The sequence below is a fragment of the Triturus cristatus genome, chromosome 6 (genome assembly GCF_964204655.1).
Source record: "Triturus cristatus chromosome 6, aTriCri1.1, whole genome shotgun sequence".
NCBI classification, from domain to species: Eukaryota; Metazoa; Chordata; class Amphibia; order Caudata; family Salamandridae; genus Triturus; species Triturus cristatus.
The window spans coordinates 958,372,871-958,396,079 of NC_140589.1; the positions used below are offsets into that span (position 1 = coordinate 958,372,871).

A 23,209-nucleotide genomic window follows, 5' to 3' on the forward strand; every position below is an offset into this window, starting at 1 on the left:
ATTGAATATATGTGATAAATATACAATATTTAGGGAAGTACCCTTGATATGGTTTGTATTGGCATGCATTTCGCAGAGCATGCAAAAGTGTTGCAGCTAATTAACCTACACAAATAATGTTGGCCAGAGATAAACAATTATATTTTTAACCTTTCCCTACGGCATCCTGCATTAAGTAAACTGCTAAATTCGATAGGAAAACCTGCAGGCAATTTTAACTTTAGATCCCTTTGAAAGAGAGTTCCACTAACCAAGAGCATTGACTCCACCCGTGCACACTAGGGGCATTGGTTAATGACCTGAGGATAAAGCATGCCACTAGTGGTAATGGTGGATGAGGGTCCTTTTATGAAAACCAATTAGGTTTCCTAGTCCTTTGCCCCCTCCCAATTTTTTCTGAAATGGGGATTGTGACATTAGCCTGATGTTGGTGTAGATGAGCAAGAACACTGAACTTAATTTAAAAAAGAACTTATAGTCTTGTTTAGAGTTGGGCAGACAGGAGACTCTGTCACAATGTTATGGATAGGCTGTCTGCCGTAGCACACGCACCATAAGCTATTATGTACTTCTGATACATTGGGGGAGACGTCCAACACATTTGTGACGGTGTACCTCGTCAGCCAAAATCAACTAAGGAACCCTCTTTTTCAATATATATCTGGATAAAAAGACTAGTTAAGTGTTCAGAGAAGGAATCGTGGACATATTGTATTGCTTAGGGTGTAGTCACTGTGCCATTTGGGAACATGGCCATATCCTGAATAACACTTCCAAGTCATGTTTCAACCTTGTAGTGTGCTTTTTATTATCAATAGAAGTGTACCTGTGCAGCATAGGAAACACATGGGCTGGGGGATAGTTAATGTTACTACAGTCTGAAATGGGCTTCTCAAAGACCTTCTAAGGAAGCTTATTGCAAGATATGGTAGTATGTGTTTGCTAATGTTAGGGATGTGCAAAATTCACACAAATTTGCATTTGTGTAATTAGGCAAAATTTTGGGGAAATTATTTAAAATTGCACTTAATTACATGAAATGCAAAACTGGCATTTAGCATTATATTTTATCTCAAAATGCATCCTCGTTTCTGAAATGATGCATGTGGTACTAAAAAATGTGTTCAAAAACACAAGTGCTGTAAAAAGTAGCCACTCGTGTTCTGGTTGATCATTTTGTTTCCTTGTGCTGGTGCTACATTTTTGCAGTGAAACGCATAGTATGTGACATGCCTTAGTGGTATAATTTCAGGAATTTTGTGTAACAAGCATAATGTGAAATTACCAAAATTACCTGAGATTACACTGTAATTGCAGAAATATAGCCTAAATATAGCTAAAACATCGAAACATTTAATATTGACAGACATGCTCAGATCTTGTCACCTTGTCTTACTAGTAGCTTGATTTAAAGTTTGATGGGAGCAGCCCAACACTGCATCCCTCCAAATACAGGCCACCTTGTTCCCGTCTGCAGAATGGCAACCCTCATTTACCCCGACCTCTGAGGCGCCTATTGCATGCCACTTTATGATCCAACAGCAGAACTCTGTGCCCAATTCTAATAGTGTTATCTAAAGAGATAGGATGCCAGTGTTCTTCCAGTTCAGACATAGGGTTATCCTCGTTTTCTCCTCTCTCAGCATCAGGGAATCCTGGGAAGCCCTCACGCTTTTCAATATGCATGCACAGCAGGCCTTGGCTTGATCTCCAAGGACTCTCCAACTCCTGTGTGATTAGGACATTGGTTCCCGTCACCCCTGTTTATAGCCAGGAGCATGGGTAACTCCCTGGATGGACCATCAATGGATTTATACCTATTGCTGCCTATCCCTGATGGTTCATCCCCTTGCTGACTGCATTGAGTGAGGAAGGCAATATTCCTTGGGTTCTCACTTGTACAAGGGATACACATACATTGGTGCAATCCAAAGATTCTTAATTCATAGAGCAGGGAAACCATTTGGATTTCCTCCAGAATTCTGGGCATGCAATGATGGGTAATACTAAGTATTCTCTTCTATCATCATGTACCAACAAGCAGACCTGCATGGCCACATAATGGATCCAGGCATAAATATTTCCAAAGCTCTTAAGCCAAGCTGACCGTGGCTACGCTTAGCCATGGCTAAGTCACCTATTAAGTTAGTAGGAAAAAACTAGCAGTACCAGTAGCAGACAGTCTTGAGCCATATGCCTTGGAGTGTCCCCACCCAGGTTGGGTAGGGTTTGTCACTCCTCATTTTCATAAATGCCTCGAAGATAGGGAAATCAATAACCTCATTTGTCATATCCTGGCTGGGTGCAGTTGAAGGTCAAAGTACCACAGTTGGAAGATAACATTCCTGCTGCAAGAATCAGACATAGGCCCATCAGACGAAATAAAGACACACATCTTGTCACTTCATAAACAAACATTTGAGGATTTTTTAATAAGTTTCCGAGCCTCTGTATGTAGAGGAGTATCTCTATGGATTCTTTGTCGAGTCTCCTGTATTTATGTCTGTGTGATCACACTAACAACCATTCATTTGCACTTCACAAATAACTGTGTATTACTATCCAAAGTAATATGTTTAAAAACCTTAAATATTGAGAAAATACCTGCAAGATTTCAAATGTATGCAATGCAGGTTTTTAGCAGCTGTGTAATGTGGATGATAAAGTCACTGAGATACATTGTCAGCATTGTAACTTGCAACCTGCAGGGAACACCTGAATGTCTGCAACAAAATCATTAAGAAGCTGTCTTATATAAAATACCAATTTATGACTTTTAGGTTACATACTGTGATTTGAGGCACAAAAACTATCTGAGTTATGTGATGATGACTCAAACTTGTGACAAAAGGCTGGACACAAATCTCTCCAGCAAGTGGATTGACCACCTTACTTATCTTACAAGTATTATGCTATCTTGAAACTTGCTGGATACACAAAGATCTCTGCAGCAGGCACCTTACCCCCTTAAGCTATCTTGAAATGCTATTTAATTCTAACCAATTAAATACTACCAGAAACAACTTTACTATCACACTGTCCTTTTTGGCGATCGCCTATTTCTTTGGCGGGAGAGTTTTATAAGCCAACTGCCATCAACACAGATTGTCGTGATGTTGTTCTTCATAACATCGCCCTTCCTAACTTCACTCCATTTCTATCGTCACCCTTAAAACCTACAATTAACTGATTTGTGGGGTAAATGTTTTCCCATTTAGAGCACTGGCTCCACGTCGATAAAACCGGACCTGTACCCTTGCTGCTCTTGTTAATTAAAAGTCAAAGGCAGCGGAGTCTGACTCTTGCACAGACTGTCGCCACTGTCTCACCAGCACATTATGTTACAGCTCACCCAGCATGGAGGTCATTTGGAGGTAGTCAGAGGTCGCAGCTGTGACCTCTAGCCTGCTCCCTGCTATTCATGGCACTTCCTTTGGCCATTCTCCTCCCCCCAGTGGTGAATTTTACTAAAAAGTGTACGATGAGAACTCTGAAATTAGAGCTGAAAAACTTTGGCACCAGTATGGTGCTCTCTGGTCAGGGTACTTCCACCATTTGTGGCGTCCGGTGATGCTATCAGACTATTGGCAACCTTTGCATTTGTGGGACTCTTACTGGACAGTGAAAGTGGTCTAGAGGCTTGGTCAGTGAAGGTCTGGTTGACGGTATAAATAAGATGCGTTAAGTCTATCGCTGGCATTTGGTCTCTACTATGTATGGAAGTCTGTGCCACGAAGGGGCTACTCTTGGCTATTTTGAAGAAATTTAATGCTGTGTTGAACGACACAATAAGCACATATGGTGCAACAACCCGCCCTTTATGCACGCATGACGTAACGTACAGTAGAGAGAAAATGTCTTTGACCTGTCATCTATCTGGGGCAGTTTGTTTGCTGTTTTATGTGAATGATGATATGTCTAAGATTCTTCTATGCGCTTGCGTCAACAAAAGCACACAGAGCCAAGGATAGTTCTGAAAGAAAAGCTCTCCTGTGGCCAGGACTCCCACATTCTTTGCCAGCCTGATGATGTCTCAATTAAGTCTTCCCATTGTAAAGGGAGTCTTTTTAAGTTTGCTTTTTTGGAAAGTAGCAAACACAACAAGATGATGGATGGAGTTCATGGGAACAGTCCAGTCCAAACTTCCAGGCCAGGTCCTCCCTGGACGGTAACAAGCATCTTGGGACCAGTTTTGGGGTTTCACCCCTCATCCGCCAGGCTAGCTAGATTCCATTGGTACAGCATTCCGTCCATCATTTGTTCCTTTTGCTTTTGTCCCCCTAAGTGGGAAGGGTATGCCCAGACGTGGGTCCCATGCTCACTGTGCCACTGGATTTAAGCTAGCCCGGAACCGGTCCCAGGATGCTTGTTTCTGGTCCAGTGAGAACCTGGCTTTGCAGTTTGGGCTGGACTGTTCCAATGAGGAGCAGGGTCAAGACTGATTTGCATACTGCTGGGTCTGAATTGGGGAGGCAAAGTGAGCTAAAGAACAATAATATTAACCCAGATCTTTGTGACTGGGGGTAAATGTTTTCATTGTTCAGCATTCCGTCCATCATTTGTTCCTTTTGCTTTTGTTTTCATACACTGTCTACACCATGTTGATTACCATGCCTTACCTTTCACTGATTCACTGTTAATAAACTAGTTTATTTGGTTTGTACAAACCTTAAAACTAACAAAATAAAATAGAACTCTGGACAGTTCAAATTCTAACAGACAAGCTAAGTAGATCCCTCAAAATATGTTTTCAATTCAAAAGTAACATCGTAACACTATGCATCAATATTTAAATATCAGAATCTGTTATTAGTAAAGTCTAAGTTATTCAATGATTCACCAAAACAGTACCTTTTTTGTCGTCCAAAAATGGACCATTATATGTCTCCTGTAATGTAAATAAGGATTTACACTTCATTAGCCAGTGATCTGCAGTTTAATGCCCAGGTATAATCCATAATATAGCCTTAGAGCCTGCCGTAGCTGGCTCTACCGCCATTAAAGGCCAGCTCCAGCATTACATGCCTGAGCCTTTATCAAGGGAGCGGGCCTTTGATGGCCGGTAGAGTCTGCTACGGTGGGCTCTAAGGCTATTAGAAAATTCTGCCCCTGGAGGGCGGAATTTTCTAATTTGTAAAACAAAGGTCTCATTGAGCCCGAGGGGGTTGCAATCTCCTTGGGCTCTCTGAGGCCTTTGTTAAACATTGGAATATTGATGTTCCCGGCTTCTACTGGCCATTAGAAGCCTGGAGCACTCCATTGTCTTCAATCGAGCGCTCACCATTCCATTGTTCTAATTGACAATGGCTAGACGCCTGCTGTAAGCCATTCCAGGAACCAAATAATCAATAGCTGAACTTGATTAATGCCAAACGGCATGAACATGCTTCTTTGGTTGCCACTAAGCTCCTTTACATGATTTGTTATTAGACCAAGAGTTGTGAATATCTCCTATTTAAACATGGAATGTTTTTGTCGCATATGATGGCGATAAAAGGCAAGCACCATTGGTATATCTTTCCCTGATCAGTTTCTATAATTGATCAGGAGTGATGTTTACTTATCCAAGACTGGAACACAATGAAAACTCATCCTCCCATTTCCCATTTCTAGCAGTTAGCAAGAGCGCTATTAGAGTCATACATATTCTCATTTAATTCTAACAGGGAACTATATGTGGTTTTCTTAGGTATATACATGGTGGGTGGTAATGGGTGGTAATGGGTAGAATGTTCTTAGCTTCTGGAATGCTGTGGGTTCTATCGACTGTTTTCATGTACATTGGGATAGTTGATGGAGTTACTGCGCACAATGTGGGTCATTCCTGGTCCGTTCCTTTTTGTGGAATAAATCTTCAGATTTACCTTATCCGTGAGACTCTACAATTTTCATGTTGGTGACGAGTGGGAATACAGAAGTAGACCGTGGTTCCGTGGTCTGTCCTGTATCATTGTGCCATTGTCTGCATCTCACCATGATGGAATACAGAAGGACTTTTCTGGTGGTAAGGGGGCATTGGCTGGAGATGTAGTGCATACTGGGCAGGTATTGTGAGGAGGATTCCAGATGCTGGTGACTGTGGATAGGGTTTGGACTGTGCCAATGTCTATTAGTAAGGCATGCAGGTCGGCATCTCACTCAACTGTGCCGTGCAGCACAGCCTTTGAAAGCAAAGGCCTGTTAGATGTGGTAGGCAGGAACGTAAATGTGTTACCACACTAAAGAATGCTGATGCGCTGTTATAGACGGTATGTTGTGAGTGAGGTTGCCATTTTAACGGTACCATTTGACTGAATGGACTAAATCAGCAAAACACTAGTGCTCATCTATGCACTGTACATTGTACATGGTGCAGCCCTTTTCAAGGTACCATTTGACTGAATGGAATAATCAGCAAAGTATTATATGTAAACATGTCGATACTGCTCTGACCGTGAAAAAACACCTGGAATCCTGGCACATTGTAAGTCTGTTGACTGTTCTTCAGTGACACATGCTTTTGTTTTTTTCTTTGAAATATTTGTGCAATTGTGGGTGGTAATTTCCTTGCTTCTAATTCATAGCTAGTATTACCACAGTTTTTTCTGCAGGCAGTTGATGATCCCCAAGGGGGGGGGATGGGAGTGTGGTACTCTGCATCTCTGGCATTTGTGGAGGTGTTGGAGGGTGATGCGTGCACTCCCCAAAGAAATCTGGTACTACTGAAGCACTGTCTTGGGTTTGTAGGGTTAAAAGAGTTCAAGAATCTTTCTTCCACTCTTAGAAAATGCTGGCAATATTTATGCATCTGAGTATGCCCACAGGCAATTTGTATGGTTAGAAGGGCAGTCAGTCAGTCAATCATTCTTTATCCGACTACGAATGAGTCATAAAAGATAATAAAAACAATAAACACAATACAGCATTATTATAAACACAAGCAAAGATTTGTACACGAACAATACACAGTATTGCCACAATTACATGATCATAGTGCATTGCCATAACTTTTTCTTATCTTCAAAGAGACTCAAATATTTATTTTTTTAACTCTTTTTATTGCTATGAGCTCAGCATACAATACATCCAAAATACAGTTGAGTACGGATGTCCAGGCCATATAATCCATATAAAGCAATCCTTACATCTGGTTTAATGAAGTTATAAACACAGTGAGGCAACATTCTCGTCTCAATCTTGCTTCAAATAAGATGTTAAACTGCCAAACATATATATCAGGTGGAAGCTGATGGATTAAGAACAATGCCTCCTGATGGGAACAGATATGAATTTTTTTTTTAAACTGGCAATAAAAAACGTTTCTGCAGAGATGTATTTGAAGTACAACATGGCAAAATGTGTAAAATGCTTTGTGTGTATTATCACAAGGACAGGTGGCAATGTTCTCATTCATGAACCAGTAATAGGGAATGCAAAAAGAAAATGCAAAAAGGAAAATGCAAAAGGTTCAGCCACAATCGGGTTAAATAAGATCTAAATGGGTAATTTCTGACATATAGTAGTTAGGGTTCAATTCCCTTTGCTAAAACCAGGGGTGAATGATCCCTTTCCACCGGAGAGCCTAACACCTTAGCCAGGTGCTCTCTCTCATATTGCTTATAAAGCTTGTCAGCTATTTTACATTTCACTGCTCCATCCATGCCATCTGGATTATCAAATAGTTCTGGTACTCCCAAATCCATAAATGTTTGTTTCACATTTTTAAGCCAAGGGATGCCAAGAACAATATCTAACTTTAAGTAATCCTTTAACACAGCTTTTAAGAAGGCAGTTTCTTTTTTAGACCAAACTGAAATCCAGGTAAGAAAGTCAATATTAGGGGTGGGCAGAATGTTCCATTCCACCTGCGGGATTGGCGGAATTTTGGCTATGCCGCATTACTCTTTAACGTGGAATTCTGGCCAAATTCCACCAATTGCCACGTGGCAGAATTTTTCTCCTGCGAGGGTCCAGAATATGTGAACTGGCAAGCGCAAGTGAGATTTGGCATCCCCTAGCACAATTTTCTAAAGTGGATGTTCGCGAGCGTTCACAGTCAGAGGGCCGCTGTTAAAGTAGATTTAGTGCTGCTGGAGTGGATTTTCTGCCTGAGCAGCAGCAAAATCAACTCAAATGGCCGTGCTCTCTTGTGCAACACACGGTGCCGGTCACACTGATTTTCAGCGCAGCTTGTGCTAATGGTGCTACATTGTAGCATGAGCTGCAAATCTTCCGCCAGTTGGCAAAAGTCTGCTGAGTTTTTAATATAGTGATGGAAAGATATACATTTTATTTAAGGACAGAAAAAGAAGATGAGACAATTGAAGAGTTTGTGTCTGCCCTGAGAGCATTAGCAGGTTAGTGTGACTGTGACCCTTTTCCTTACTGTCCACAGCTATCCCATTCAGATGATTTCCGTTTTGTGCTGGCATCTCGGCTAAAACCTGTGTATCACTAATTTGGGTTCTTCCCCCTGCAGAGGTATTAGGGAAAGCGACATTGTTCCTGAAAGAACACTCCTGGCTCGTAATTCTTCCTTGACATGCCGGTACTGCAGATAAAATGGTGTCAATTGCTATTGCATCGGCCGTTAGAACAGTCACATCCCCACATGAAAGCAGCTCAGTCGCTCTTCCTGACTGTAACAGCCGCAGTGTTGGTTTACCAACCCTTGAAGAGCTGCTGCTTACTGCGTTCTTTAGTGTAGCTGCTACCGCATCCTCTCCTCCTAAAGGCAGTCCCGCTTGCATGCCAAAAGTCTTAGCCGTGCGAGGTGCCCTTTACTGGAGCTTTCGGAGGAGTCATTTCGGTAAACACCACTATAACTGCAAGGCCTGACCAATAGAACCCAGAGAGATAGGGGCCAGCCAGCCAGACAACTAACCCCGATGACCACAGGAGCCACGGACGTCTTTCACCGCTGAGCCAAGCATCCGGATCGTTTTCGTAAGTTTGCTTTTCTTTCATATAGCTATAATGCTGTTCTATCGCCGTGAGCAAGTTTAAAGAGCAACTTGCAGAGTTAGGCTTTTCCCGTTTCCATTTTTCCGGTTCCCGTTACCATTTTCACAGGTGGTGGCAGGTAGAGTGGGCAGAGTGGACGGGAGCCACTCGGTTCAAGTGAGACACGGCGGCACTAATCCGCCATCTTCCTTTCCCCCATCTGAATGGGATAGTTGTGGACAGTAATGATATGCTTAGTGCAGGTGGAGCAGTGGAGGATGAGTCTACTGTAGGGGAGGATGGATTCTCTTCAGAACCTGGCAGCTTAGGAGGGGCTGTTTCTGCTGGGGTCAGTGCTCAGGAAGGTGGCGACTGGGGGAGCACTATGCCAAGTAGCATAGATCCAGCCAGCAATATAGATCAGGATTTATCGGAGATCAATGCTGGGGGCCAAGTGATGCCTAGGACGCATAAGGAGCAGGTGAATAAGGATTACGCACTCCCTTCTATAGAAACAAGATCAGGGACCCCACTTTTGGGAGATAATGGTGAATCCAAACTGGCTAAGCAATGGGTCAAGTTCTTCCCCGTGAAGTAAAAATCAACAACCTAAGGCAGGTCGGACACGCAAGAAAGGGACAGGGACAGATTTGTTTGGTAACAACTGGCATAGCAGCTCTGGCTCCAGAATGCGCCTGAAAGGTACACTTGAGGGTAGTCCTCTTTGAAAATGGGTTCAATCAAAGGGGGAGGTGAAATTGCTGATCTTGTGCCTGTCTGGTTCAGGCTTAAGAATGGGATTGGACCCCAAGAGGGTTAATGTCCCGGAAAAGACCACAGTAGACCTAGAGGCTCTGCCCATGCTACCAATTACATCTGATCAGTCAAGGCAAACCTCCGAAGAAATTGAAACTTCACCTAATGCTGAGGGGGCCAGCCACGGGGAGACATGGTCATTAGCCAATCACCAGGGTCTCCTGGTTCAGCTAAGGAGCCATTGCTTTCTCTTATCTTGCAAGTACTGCACGACCAAAGATGAGAAGCGCAGGATCATTATGCGCAGGCTAGAGCTGACTATCTCAGCATTCAACAGTCTCCGAAGGAGGTTACCCATACGATTGGAGTTCTAACAAAGGATTTTGCTGAGCTACAAATCTGAGTTACGGAGACAGAAGATACAGTTACAGCAACCACAAAAGTAGTACACTCTCACGATGCTCACGATGCTCAATTGTCAGCTATGCAAGCAAAGATAGAAGATTTGGAAAACCGGCAGCGCCGGAGTAATCTATGGTTATTTGGGGTCCCCAAAGGCAAGGAGGGCTCTGATCCACGTACTTTTGTTGTCCAGCTGCTTCAAAAAGCCTTCCCGGAACTGTCGGACTGGGGCTGGGATTGTAAATTTCAGAGAGCACATAGGCTGCCTATAACATTGCAAAGACCTAACTCACGATATCCCAGACCCTTTTTGATTTTTTTGGGTAATTTTTTGTTAAGACAGGCGGTCTCCCTAAAAGCTAAGCCTAGTTCATCAGTAGTAGTAGATTCTTTGTCCATTTTTGTTAGGTCAGACTTAAGTCGAGCCACCATGGACAAGCGATGGAAGATGAGACATCTTATCGATCCTAGAAAGGCAGAAGGAGCCCAGGTGTTCAGCTGAAATTCATTAAAGACAGACATTCAAAGTTTTTCTTTTCAGATCAGGAAGGCTAAGCAAGCTCTGAACCAATGGCAGAAGGCCAGGACCTCTGATAAGAGCTAGAATTTACGATTGATAAGGGCAAAAATTGATATTTGTTTTGACATAAGGCACAATGGAGTATGCTTTCCCACTTTATCTGGCAACTAAGGGAGGGCTATGCTCTTATTCTTTTTCGGGTGGTTTGGTGGTAGGGGGGTGGTTGGTGGGTGGTCCTCGACGTGCTGTGAGTCGATAGTTGTCATTCTCAGCTTTAACGGAGGATGATTCCTTCTTTAGGATACAGGGGGGCTTGGGGGGGCTGCTAGGGTCACTGGGGTCGGTGGTGGGAGGGCTGTGGCTGAGGCAAAATGATAAAAAATGGTCAATGAGGGTACATTCAAATGAAGCAAGAGAATGGGGGGAGTAGGGCAAAGGTAAATAAAGACGAGGTGAGAATGGACAAAGGGTCCATGCTACGTAGTTGTTACAGATGGGGTGCATGTTGTAGGCTATGGCACTGATTCGCTGTTTGGCCTGGAATGTTTCAGGCCTTAATAGATGTACAAAATGACAACTAGTACGGGAAGAGCTTAGAGCGTACAATCCTCATATCATACTCCTCACAGAGACACGCATTGCATATAAAGATAAAGGCTTGCTTAAACAGTTGGGGTACCATATGGTAATTTGTACCTCGCAGAACATGTCCATACGGGGTACAGCTATTCTTAGGGGCAAAGCACTGCATTGTAGAATTCTTAAGACTCTAGCAGACAAAAGAGGGGGATGGACTTTGGCACAACTGGAGATTAAAGGTTTAAAATATGTTTTCTGTGCATTATACGGCCACAATATTGATGACCCCACTATGTCTGATTTTTAATGTTTGGAGCTACTAGACTGGCAGGGGGAACGTCTAATTATGGGTGACTTAAATTGTGTAGTTGAGTATGGTATTGACTCTACTAGCCGAGGGTCCACTTTGAGAATGGCGAAGGTGAGAGCTTCCATCCTTGAATTAGGGCTGTTGAACGGTTTAAAAGATGCGTGGCGTTCTTTATACCCAATTATCCCGGGATATACATGTTATTCGGCCCCACACCGACAGTATTCCAGGACTGATATGGCATGGGTCTCAGATAACATACTGACTACCTCTCATTTGGAAGTGTGCCCTCGGATTACATCTGACCATAATCCTATTCTGCTATTTTTTCAGGCTAATTCAGGGTCTAGATCTCCCCGGTCTTTTTCGTTCCCATGCTATCTGTTTGCTGATTCTGACTATCTGACATTTATTCATAAAGACCTAGTTCACTTTCTAGACGATAATGTGGGCTCTGCTTCTCCCTGTGTGGTATGGGATGCAATGAAGGCATATATCAGGGAGTTACCCAGCAATATGTTTTGTGCCAAAACAAGGAACGGGAAACTCTAAGTAAAGTGGCATTCCATAAGTTAATAATCAGCGAACTTCGACATGCTGATGCGGTCCATCGAGGCACGGTAGTTCATGAATTACTGCTTGCTTCTCTGATAGATCAAAGAGCTGTAATGAACAGGTTTTTAAAGGAGAAAGTTGCTGTGAGCTATAATTAACATAGGACATTACAATATGAATATGGAGATCGAATTGGAAAGATACTTTCTCATCAATTAGCTGATATCCGTGCAAAAACAACGGTAGAGTAATCAAAGGGGACGGTAATATATTATATAAGCATCCTCAAGCCATTGCTGACCAATTCTCTATTTTTTATCAGAAGTTATACTCTGAAGATGCGGAGTTGGATCTGACAGGTATGCAGAATTATTTAGAGGAGAGCAATATACCGTCTTTGCAGGAGGAAGATCAGAGTTTGTTAGAACGGGAAATTACGAAAGATGAGATTGAGGAAGCAGTTATGGGGTTGCTATCAGGGAAGGCAGCGGGAGAAGATGCTATCCTGGCTGAGTTCTATAAGGCCTGCAAGAGCTTGGTTTCACAGTTGTTGTGGGAGATAATACAGCTGATAGGAGTTAGTGGACGGGCACCTGACTCTTGGAATATTACTAATATTATTTTCTTTAAAAAAAAGATTAGGCCCCAGAGGAACGTAGCTCCTATCGGCCAATATCATTAATAAATTCAGATGCTAAGGTATTTGCTAAGATTCTGGCCACCCGGTTAGCTCCTATGATGCCTGGCCTGGTTTCACCACACCAGCTTGGATTTATTCAGGGTAGAGATACAACCGTGCATGTTAACACTGCGGTGGCGGCTTATGATGCTGCTCTGAAGCTATCAATAAATCTGGCCATGGTGTTGTTGGATGCAGAAAAAGCTTTTGACCGGGTGGCGTGGGATTATTTATGGGCAATGCTTATGGCATATGGGGCACGGTCTCTATTGTAAGCCTCAGGCTAAACTACTTTATGGAAATGTGCAAGTGGCTTTATTTCCAATCTGATGTGGTACTAGACAGGGCTGCCCTCTCTCTCCCCTCCTTTTTGCCCTTTATATCGAGCCATTTATTAAGGCACTACAGGCTAATGCTCAGATATTTCCCTTGATTATAGGGCAGCGGCAGTTGAAAGTTATCGCGTATGCAGATGATATAGCTGTTTTTACTACCAATCCAGCATTTGCAATAGAAAGTGTCGAAAAGGAAGATAAGAAATGTGGACTATTTTCGGGTTATAAGCTGAATGTTAATAAAACCCAAGTGCTATTAAGCTTTCAGTCGGAACAACCAATTGTAGGGGTGTGCCCGATTGCCACTTATCTAGGAGTTTGTATTTCCCCTAAGATTAAAGATATACACTCATTAAATTATGATACTCTATTGGCTACTATCTCTAAGCAATTAAAAAATTGGCACAAACTTCCAATCAGTATCTTGGGGAGGTGTAATGTTATAAATATGAAGGTGCTACCGAAATTTTTGTGTTTATTTCGCTCAATCCCATTGCGTATCCCAAATTCTTTTTTTAATAAGTTAGATTGGGTTTTGAGCAGTTTTATTTGGGGGTACAAAAAATCGAGACGTGCAATAGGACTAATGAAACTTCCTTACAATGAAGGCGGGTTAGAACTGCCCGATTTTCAAATATATTTTTGGGCAGCTTTTGTGGCGCGATTACGTAGCCTCATGAGTTTAGATAAACCTGACTTTTGGCACTGGCTTATTCTTGGTTCAGATAGCCAAATGTTTTTATACAGAATCAATGACCCCAACTACTTTAAACGGGTACGCTTTAAGACCATTAGGGACTGTGTACACATATGGCAGGGCTTTATGGCGAGGGGCTCTAGTTCTCTGATATATGAAAAACTCCCCCTCTGGAGTAACCCAATGCTGCCCGAGATTTATCAGGGCTTTGAGGGTCGGAAATGGGCAAAGTATGGCACTTATAACTTGGGTCAGCTTTATGACACTAATGGCTTTCGATCATTTGAGAACTTGCAAAGGACATTTGCTATCCCTCAACCGATGTTTTTTAAATACCTCCAGCTTAGGGATTACTTTACTAGACACCTTTTATTGCTCAATGTTTCAGGTTCAGCGATATAGGATTGTTTGCATGCACAGAATCAAAGGGCAGCAAATAGCACGATGTATCTGTGTGTATGTCAGGTTAGAGTAGACGGCTGTCTGAAGCTAGCAGAGTGAAGGAGTGTGACTCTGGCATCAAATATTACTCCTGAAGAGAACAGGATGGCATTTGAGGTTATTGAGCGAGCAGTACACTCAGTAAGTCTAAGACTTCAGCAGTTCCGGACCATATATGCATTATACTATACACCGGAGAGGATAGCTAGATGGGCTAGTGGCGGGGGGTTTTCAAGCGGAAACATCTCGAGGGGCATGCAGTGAATGCCATAAATGTGGTATGCTTGCAGCCGACCTGGTGCTTATGTTTGTCACTTGCCCTTAACTAGTAATATTCTGGTAGAAGATATCGTTTGCTATTAAGCTCGTACTAGGGGGTGAATACACTTTCTTGACAAAGGAGGAGATGCTGGGGTATAAAGAGGACAGTCGTGGCTATAGATCTATCATTGCAATAATGCTAGTAGCAGCTCGACTTGCAATAGCCAGTGTCTGGATTTCACCTAAGCCTCCCTCCGTTGCCGAATGGTGGGCTATTGTCAGAGAAACTTGGGAAAGAGAGAATGCTCTAGCTTGAGCTAGGGGAATTAGAACCCTGCAAAAGTATGATTCTATTTGGGGATGCCTGGAAGATACATAGTGTACAGGCACAATTGGGATTCTGTATTTTTGTATCTTTATAATTTGTGCCCCTTTAACCCCCTCACCCTTTGTTTGTTTTGTACAGTTTTTGCGACTTTGCGTTTTTGCTTAGTATGAACCTACATCTTGCGATTCATGCTTTTGTCCTTGATCCCTGCTCCCATTTTCTGCTATTGTGAATTGCTATTGTGAATCAGAAAATGTTGATGTACCTTTTTTTTACCAATAAAAAGATTATTTTTTTTAAATAAATGTGACCTTTTTCCTATGATCAGGCCTTAAGAGAGGTTGTGGCTCTGCTCGGAAATTACCTTCAGTGCCACTAATAAATTTGCCAAATGTATCAGCCATTCTGAAAGATTTGTTCAGGAGATCAGAAGATTATTAGATGATAGCAATGGTAGTAGAATGGAAACAACATTTGAGGTTAATGAAATAAGAAACCAATAAAGTTTTAAAGGCAAAAATATAAAACGGATAAAGGAAACCGAGAAGAAGGCTTTAAACAAAAGTTATACATGTGCCAGTTTTATCATTTGAGAAACTTTAAGGAGTCTCCTGCAGTGGACAAAATGTGTACCCTGTTCAAGAAAATAGGTCACTTTCGGAGAGTATTTAAAGCCTCTTCAGGAAGCAAAGACTCTGGTACAGACCAGGATAATGATTCTAGCCTCAAACCTAATCTTGTTTTTTGTGTTCATACAGAATTCTAAAGGGTTCCAGGGTTTGTGGTGCAAGTGTGTGGTGCAAGTCAATGTTGTAATGATGGCAGATGTGTGTGCTTGGATTTGTGTATTGGAGAAATCTTTAGTTATGGAACCGTGAGGAGAGAGAAAATTGCTGACTCTAATTTTTTACCTGGTGGTTACAGTGACCATAAAATAAATTGAATTGTGTGGGTATTTGTGAGTGGATTTGAGGTTTCCTGGAAGAAAAACCAAGAGTAAGATCAATGTAGCAAAGAAAGTCGATGAGATCCTCGGGTAGTTTCATGAACAAGAATTCAGGTTTTGTTTGGATCCAAATGGGAAACCTTAATTGTTTGAAGTTGATGAGAATATTGCGGAACAATTTGAACTTAGAAACTTTGAAACAAAAATTACCTGAAAATATGATGAAGAATTAGTAACATTTGTGGGGTTTAGGTACAAAATAATCTTGAAAGACAAGTCTGTTCCAGTGAGTCATAGGGTCTGCAAGATTGCCTGTCTTTTAGTAAAAAACTAAGGAGTATTTTGAATAATCTGTGTTACAAGGGTGTACCTGAACCTATAGAGTCCTCCTATTGGTTTTCTCCTTTGCCCACTGTTAACAATGATATTTGGATTGACAGGAACCTCCATAACCTTCAGGAATTGCTGTCCACATTTTCTCGAGCAACAGTATTTTCGAACCTTGATCTTGCAAGCGCATGTTGTCAGGTGAAGGTTGACTAGGGTTCTAAGCACCTAACAGCATTTGAAACACTACAAAAAATGTTTAAATTCCATAGGATATCTGTTGACCTGACAAGTGCCACGTCAGACTTTCAGCACTTGATGAAGAAAGTTTTAAAGTAGTAACTGGCATAATGGTTTTCCAGAATGATAGTTTGTTTTTTGGGAAAGATGAACATGATCAGAATTTGTTTGCGTGATTGAGTAAATTGAAAACAAAACTAGTTGACTTTGAAGTTAATGAAATAGATTTTCAGGTGTTCGAGTTTGAATACTTAGGACATAAGATTATTAAGGTGGAAATTAAGCCTCAGCATAACCATGTCCTCACTATTTTGGAAGTTCCAGCTCCTCAAACAAAGGACCAATAACTATAATTCATTGGGCTTGCAGAGTTTTTTTTTGTTGCAAAGTGTGTTTAAACCATGGCAACAAAGTCAACCTTTTGTGATGTTTACAGAAGAATATAGTGTAATTTGTGTAGACTGTGGGGCAGCAGCACTCTTTGTAGCTGCTGAAGTTTGATATGAGAATGGTGGTTTTTCTGAAATCATTTTAATTGTGTAGAAAGTGTGTGATGGCTTTTGACGCAAGCTGCTGTGGTAAAGGGGCTGTACTGTTACAGCAGGATGGTAAGAGCGAGTGGGTAATGGCTTATGCCTCTTGAACTTTGATGGAGTATGAATGGAATAATTGCGTTATTGAATTATGATCCTTGGGTGCACCAGGGCATCTGAGCATTTAAGACAACTTTGTGGGGCACAAGATCTATGCTCAGAGCAGACCACAAACCTCCAGTCAACATGTTGTCTCCTGGTGGCAGAAGGTCTCTGACTGCTTATTTGGCACGTTTGGTTGCCAAATTACAGTCTTATTAATTTTGGTACAGTACATGGCTGACAGGGCCAACATGCATATGGATTATATGTCCCAATTTCCTCTTAATTCTGGCCGTGTTTTTGAGGATGGTGATGAGGAGCGTGAAGTGGTCTCTACAACTGATTATGTCAATATTTGGAATTGTGGTGGAATGTCAGAGCAGTCGATATCAAAGGACGTATGTGGGAGGGAGATGAATGAGGATGTGAAGATACATTTTTGGGTGTCTATATTTAAGAGTTGGCCAAAGGAATGCATGTTTAAAGGTAATCTTAAAGCATTTTTTAAGGTCAAGGATAAATTAATGAGGAATGACGGCACATTGATGTGGGGGGATAAAATTATAATTGAGGATTGGCATTTTGAATTCCGTTTGTGTGCTTCCAAGAAAGGAGGCTTTTGCCTTTGTATTGGTTGACTATTTTACCAAATGACTTGAGGTCAGAATGGTGAAGCGAGTTTCTGCAAGTTCTGTGATTGCTTGAGTTTTAAGCGGATGTACTTTGAACAGACATATTACTGAAGAAACTAATTCACATAATGGTCTCAATTTGTGTGTAGGGAATTAGCAGATTATTTGTTGACATGCATATTGTGCACAAGAGGGTCACAAATTATAGTCCCAAGCACAACAGTCAGGTTGAAAGATTTAATAGATTGGTGTAATATATCACTTATTGCACAGCACTTTGGTTTGATTCGATGACCAATAAATTTTGATGAGAAGTAAGGGGAGGTTCAGATTACTTTCTGTAGACTGAACAAATGTTTACCGTTATTCAGAATTGAATAATTAGGATAGCTACATTCAAGTTCTACTAACGGTCTAAATGAAAGTTCAAAACAATGGGACCATTTCTTTTGTATCTTATTGCAATTTTCAGAACATTTTTTAAGCTTTTATTTTACTACACTATTTTTTTTTACTATAATCTATAAATCTAGTGCTACTAAGGTGGTACTTTTAGTAAAACACTTGCCACTACCTTCTACAGATCACCAGCTAAGTCTAGACAAGGCCATTGCATAATTGTATCCTGCTGAGGTCGCTAAAGTAAATACTATTAAATTCAATGATATTTTAATTTTCAGGGCTGAGAAATAGCAGATGTAGTACTTTTGTAAACGAAGTAAGCCCCTGTAGGTATTCAGTGCAGTAGCCAATAGTGTAGATTATATAAGTAGGTTTATTCAGTTACAAGTCAGATGGTAAGTATTGCGGCCCACCGGGAACAGCATCCTGCTGCTCAGCACCTCTCACTCCAACTGACCACTCATCCAAACCATGCACTCATGAACATTCTATTACATCACATTCACACAGGCTGAGCATGAAGCAACTAGGAGACAACAGGATATAACATATCTCCTTCCTTCAGGAAACAAAGGAGACAAAAGGAGGCTAAGTGGAAGAAAATACATATTCCACACCTGTAAATATAAGTAACCAATCCTTAAATTACAAAGAAAGACCACATTACATGAATTATTCCATTCCTTAGGTGGAAAATAAAATCACGTCACATAAGATCACATTACCTGAATCCTTACACTCCTTGAATTGCAAAGGAAGCTCACATAAGATCACATTACATAAATCATTCCACTCCTTGGATTGTAAAGGAAGATCACATATTATATACCTTCTGCTCCCGCAAGTGACCAACCCATATATATTTATATAGCAGGATTCAACTTGTACACGTAGCCACTTCACACCTCTCAGGACAAAGGAACTCACGCACCCCCACTACTGCACTCACAGCAGGACAAAGGAACCAACACATTCCCAATGCTGCACACCTTGCAGGACAAAGGAACCAATACGTTCCCACTACTGCACACCTTCTAGGGCAAAGGAAATGATGCATTCCCACTACTGCACACACTGCAGGACAAAAGACGTACGCACTCCCACTACTGCAAACTATAGGTATCTTCCAACCACAGACATTTCTACTAAAAGAAAATCTTAGCTCTGAGTATATTCAAAACCAAACCCACCCATTCCTACACACAGGGAATTATGCAATGTGTATATTCCAACTTACACGCCCCACATGGTCTCAATATAAGACTTAACCAAACACTCGCCAAGCATAGGAAACTACACTGTGCAACATAAGACATCATACACACCCCATACTGCATAAGATCATGCACCTAACAGAAGTGCAACACTCACCAAAATACTGACTCACATGCGACACACATCCATTAAGCATGGTAACCAATGAGTACAACAACCTTCAAGACGGTATGCATCGGAATCGGCATAGCTTTGTAAAATACTGTCCAAATATTTGGTGAGTGACCTCTCACCCAAACCCACAACCTACACAACAACTGTATGCAAAAAACTCCAAAGCACCTGACTCAATGTGCTACAAAGTAAAAATCAGCATTCTTGCATCCAGTTAGGTGCTCACAGATTGCTGTGAATTCCCTCCATGTGTCAAATCGTCGTAATCACCTTATCGACAGATTGCGCTCTAGCCATACAGTTCATGAACACTTCAGCTGACTAATTATTCCCACGATAATAAAAGGACTCTCCGGTAGCAAAGCCATGCAGCCCCCCCCCCCCCCAACCCCCTCCAGGCACATCAAAGATAGCCAAACTGCGCAGGCAGAACCGGTATGATCCTGCATGCGCTGACTCTCACTGCCAAAGTTTGTAATGTAGACGTTGCACAGTCAAGTAGGACATACTGTCATTAATTTGAGCATGCATGCACATCAATTCTGGGACACAAAACAGTCAATCCTAAAAGGCTGGTATGTATGTGCTGCATCAGTTCAGCGCAACTGCTATGAGCCAACGCTACCTACAATGAAATCACAGCGGTTCCTTCCAAATAGCCGCAGCGTCAGCGGTTCTCCACAGTAAAGGCGGTTGTTAGGAAAGCAACCACATACAGGTGCCGCTGCTCGTGCCCTCTTGAGCTCGCAACTACAGCTTGAATCTCGCTGCTCGCGGACACCCCCCCAGCGGCTCCACTGATAAGCTATTCACGCCAGCCTAACGCATGGCAGTATGAACGTTCCCCATGGCAATGGTGATTGCCACAAGCGTGACTTTTTTTTAAAGATTCAAATGTTCCCAACATGGTCTTCCTGCAATCCTTTCCCACCGGAGCAGTTGACTCGTCACCCACTAACTCTCCACAGGGCCCGATTTATGCCCCTGAGCGCTGCAGTCAAAAGTGCATTCAAACTATGTTTCCAAATTTCAGTTGACTGCAGGCAAGCTTTAAGCCACACAGGTTCTGTTGGCTGTCTGACAAGTTGAACATTCAAATCTCAATTCAGAAGGCTGTCTGTGTTCGAATCACATATATTAAACTCTTAAAACGTCAAATAGGGAGGCTGATTGTTGTAATAGACACCGGTGGGGCACACAGGGCGTTGCTCAGGCTTCTGGTGCAATTTCTTGGCTCATCACGCATGGTTCTGTTTTTTCAATCGTCACCACTTTGGTAAACAACGTAAGGCCTTTGTAGGGAATCACTTCAGTAGCCAGTAGTGTAGATTATATAAGTAGGTCTATTCATTTACAAGTAAGATGGTAAGTATTATTACCCACCAGGAACCGCTTTCTGCTGCTCAGCCCAACTCATTCCAACTGGGAGACAACAGGATATAACTGGTACCAAGCTGTATGCATAAAATAGCAATTATTATTACTACAAATGCTTGTACCCACTTAAATGACTCTACTAAAAAAATAAATTGCAGGGTCTGATTGCTTTAACATACTGTCGTAGTACTCCGGGCTGACTCCTAAATTCCAGGAGTAAGCCACGAGTACTACAAGAGGAAATCACACCCACTTATGCCGAAATTATTGCGAGTCAGCGTCTAAGCGCTACCGCCCAAGCATACAGTAGACTTGATACGGTTTGTGCTATGCTCAGCTGAGCTAAAGGCTTCATGTGAGACCATCAGGGCCGGACTGGTCGTAGCAGGCATCGGAAATTTGCCCAGGAGGCTGGAAGGATGGGGGCCAGTTTTGGGGTGGTGGGGAACAGTTTTGTTACTGGGGGCCGGTTTTGCAGCAATGCTGCAATATCGACCCCAGTAACAAAAGCAGGAGTGCTGAAAGCCGTTTTAGTTAAACAGCTGTGCTTCATGCTTGCCCCCGCCACCCTCGAAGGGGCTGGGGGCCGGTCTGACAAAATTGTCAGGGCTGCTTTGGATTCCCAGTCCGGCCCTGGAGACCAATGAGGGAGAACAGAGCTGCACAGCTGCCAGTGACAGGAGCCGCGTAATCAATTGGTTCTTATCATTTAAAAAAAAGTCAGGATATCCCCCTTGCATGAAAAGACCACATTACATTGTGTGTTGTTTGTCTCCTCAGGATGTCCCGCTTCAGCGGAGTATGGTGCATTCACTGGAAATGGAAGCTGCAGCATTTTCTCTGCCTGGTGACTTTCTGCTCCATTTGCATTCAACAGTCGGGTGAGTAATGAAGGGAAGTGCCTTGTTCATTTCACGCCTAAGTTTAGCTATTGCGCTTTGCCGTGTTTCGAAAGATGGTAGTGGGTGTGCTTCCGTTACTTGGGGCTGTTTTTCCACATTCGTTATCAGTTGGTTGGCTTGCGATTTTGGTCATTTGGTTTTGGTTATTTGCAGTAATTTGGTTGGTTCATGTTCATTCTTCTGTGGTTTATTTTAAGTTAGTCTTTCCAGAAGAAGCTTTTGGTATGAGCTTGTGGCATTTTATTTCCCGTGATTACATGCTATTTTGTGATTATGAATTTGTCTTTCTTTGCTGTTTGTCTGCCACTTGCAACAAGTTCAGTTCATAATGTATCTTTGATGTGTACTATTTAATGCGATATAAAATAAAGTGATTTCAATTTTACTGTTCCAAACTGTATTTAAGGTTTACTGCAGACAACAGTATAGTCCTTCACTTTGCTGTAGCAATGAGCTGTTTTCTTGCAAATTGTTTCTAAAGGGATGTCAACAGATTCTCTGTCTTCACGTACTCTTTAATGTTCCAGAACTCATTCATGTGGTCTACCAGTGAGTCACAGAATTTTGCAGTAGTTCAATCTGAAATACAAAATAACCCTGAATCATTTCAATGGGTGTCTCCAGCATAGACTACCTTGTCATCTCTGCGCAGCGGTCAGAGCAGATAAGCGCGGTGGAGTGAGGTGGGAGCAGGAGGGCGTCGACAGACGACGGAATAGGAGTCATTGATTTATTTTTCCCTATTCCTTCGTTTGTCGACTTCCCACCCTCCCGGTCCACCCCACCGCGCTTACCTGCACAGACCACCGCTGCCATCGTTTGATCGAGTCTGTCTGCTGAAGCAATCAGTTCAGATTCATGTAGCGCAAGTCTTCCTAGGCCTTACCCATTACACGAACAACTTTTAAGACCCTGCACCGACCAACAGTGAAAACCATTTAACACAATGTGTGTCCTCTGCCGAGCTTAATTAAATCTAGGTCCTAATCACCTAAGGCAAGTAACTGATATGTTGCATTTCATAAGGCGTGTTTATAAAATAGATTTATTTAGGACCCTGACCGACCTGCTGTCCTTTGAGTGTTTGTAAATGCTTGTTCTTTACTGGTAATTTTTATATGTCGGGATCTAACCCATACGAGCAGCAGAGCATATTACAGACCTCAAAGAACATATGCACTCACTTAGGAGACAGGTCTTGCTGGGCAATTAAAATTAATTTATATCATCATATATCACAAGAATGTCCAGAAGAGGAGAAAAACAGGGCAATGGAATCATGATGAAATAAATACAGTTCATCAAGATAGTTTCTCCTACGGTGGTCCTCAGGATGAAAATCGGGTAGGAATTACATTCATCAACCAGGCAAGAGTGTATATTAATGATGTGAAGCTACTATTGTCTTTAGAGGGCGGCGAAGTAAGAATTTGACATCCTGACCAAACAGAATACAGAATATGTGGTAACCCATATGTTAGACAACAGTCACTTATGTGGTAACCCATATGTTAGACAACAGTCACTTCCTCTGAAAAGAATATTGCTGGGTGAGGGGGGACATATGTTTACAG

At 42.1% G+C, this 23,209-nt stretch overlaps 1 protein-coding gene across 3 annotated transcripts in view; it reads left to right on the plus strand.

The window, feature by feature from the left end:
* ADGRG6 (adhesion G protein-coupled receptor G6) overlaps positions 1–23,209 on the plus strand; it is a 621,002-nt gene that overhangs the window by 38,047 nt on the left and 559,746 nt on the right. For all 3 annotated transcript variants that reach the window (XM_085611657.1, XM_085611655.1, XM_085611656.1), the window contains exon 2: positions 21,514–21,614. In XM_085611657.1, coding sequence (XP_085467783.1) covers positions 21,514–21,614 — 101 coding nt within the window. The remainder of the gene's footprint in view (positions 1–21,513; positions 21,615–23,209) is intronic.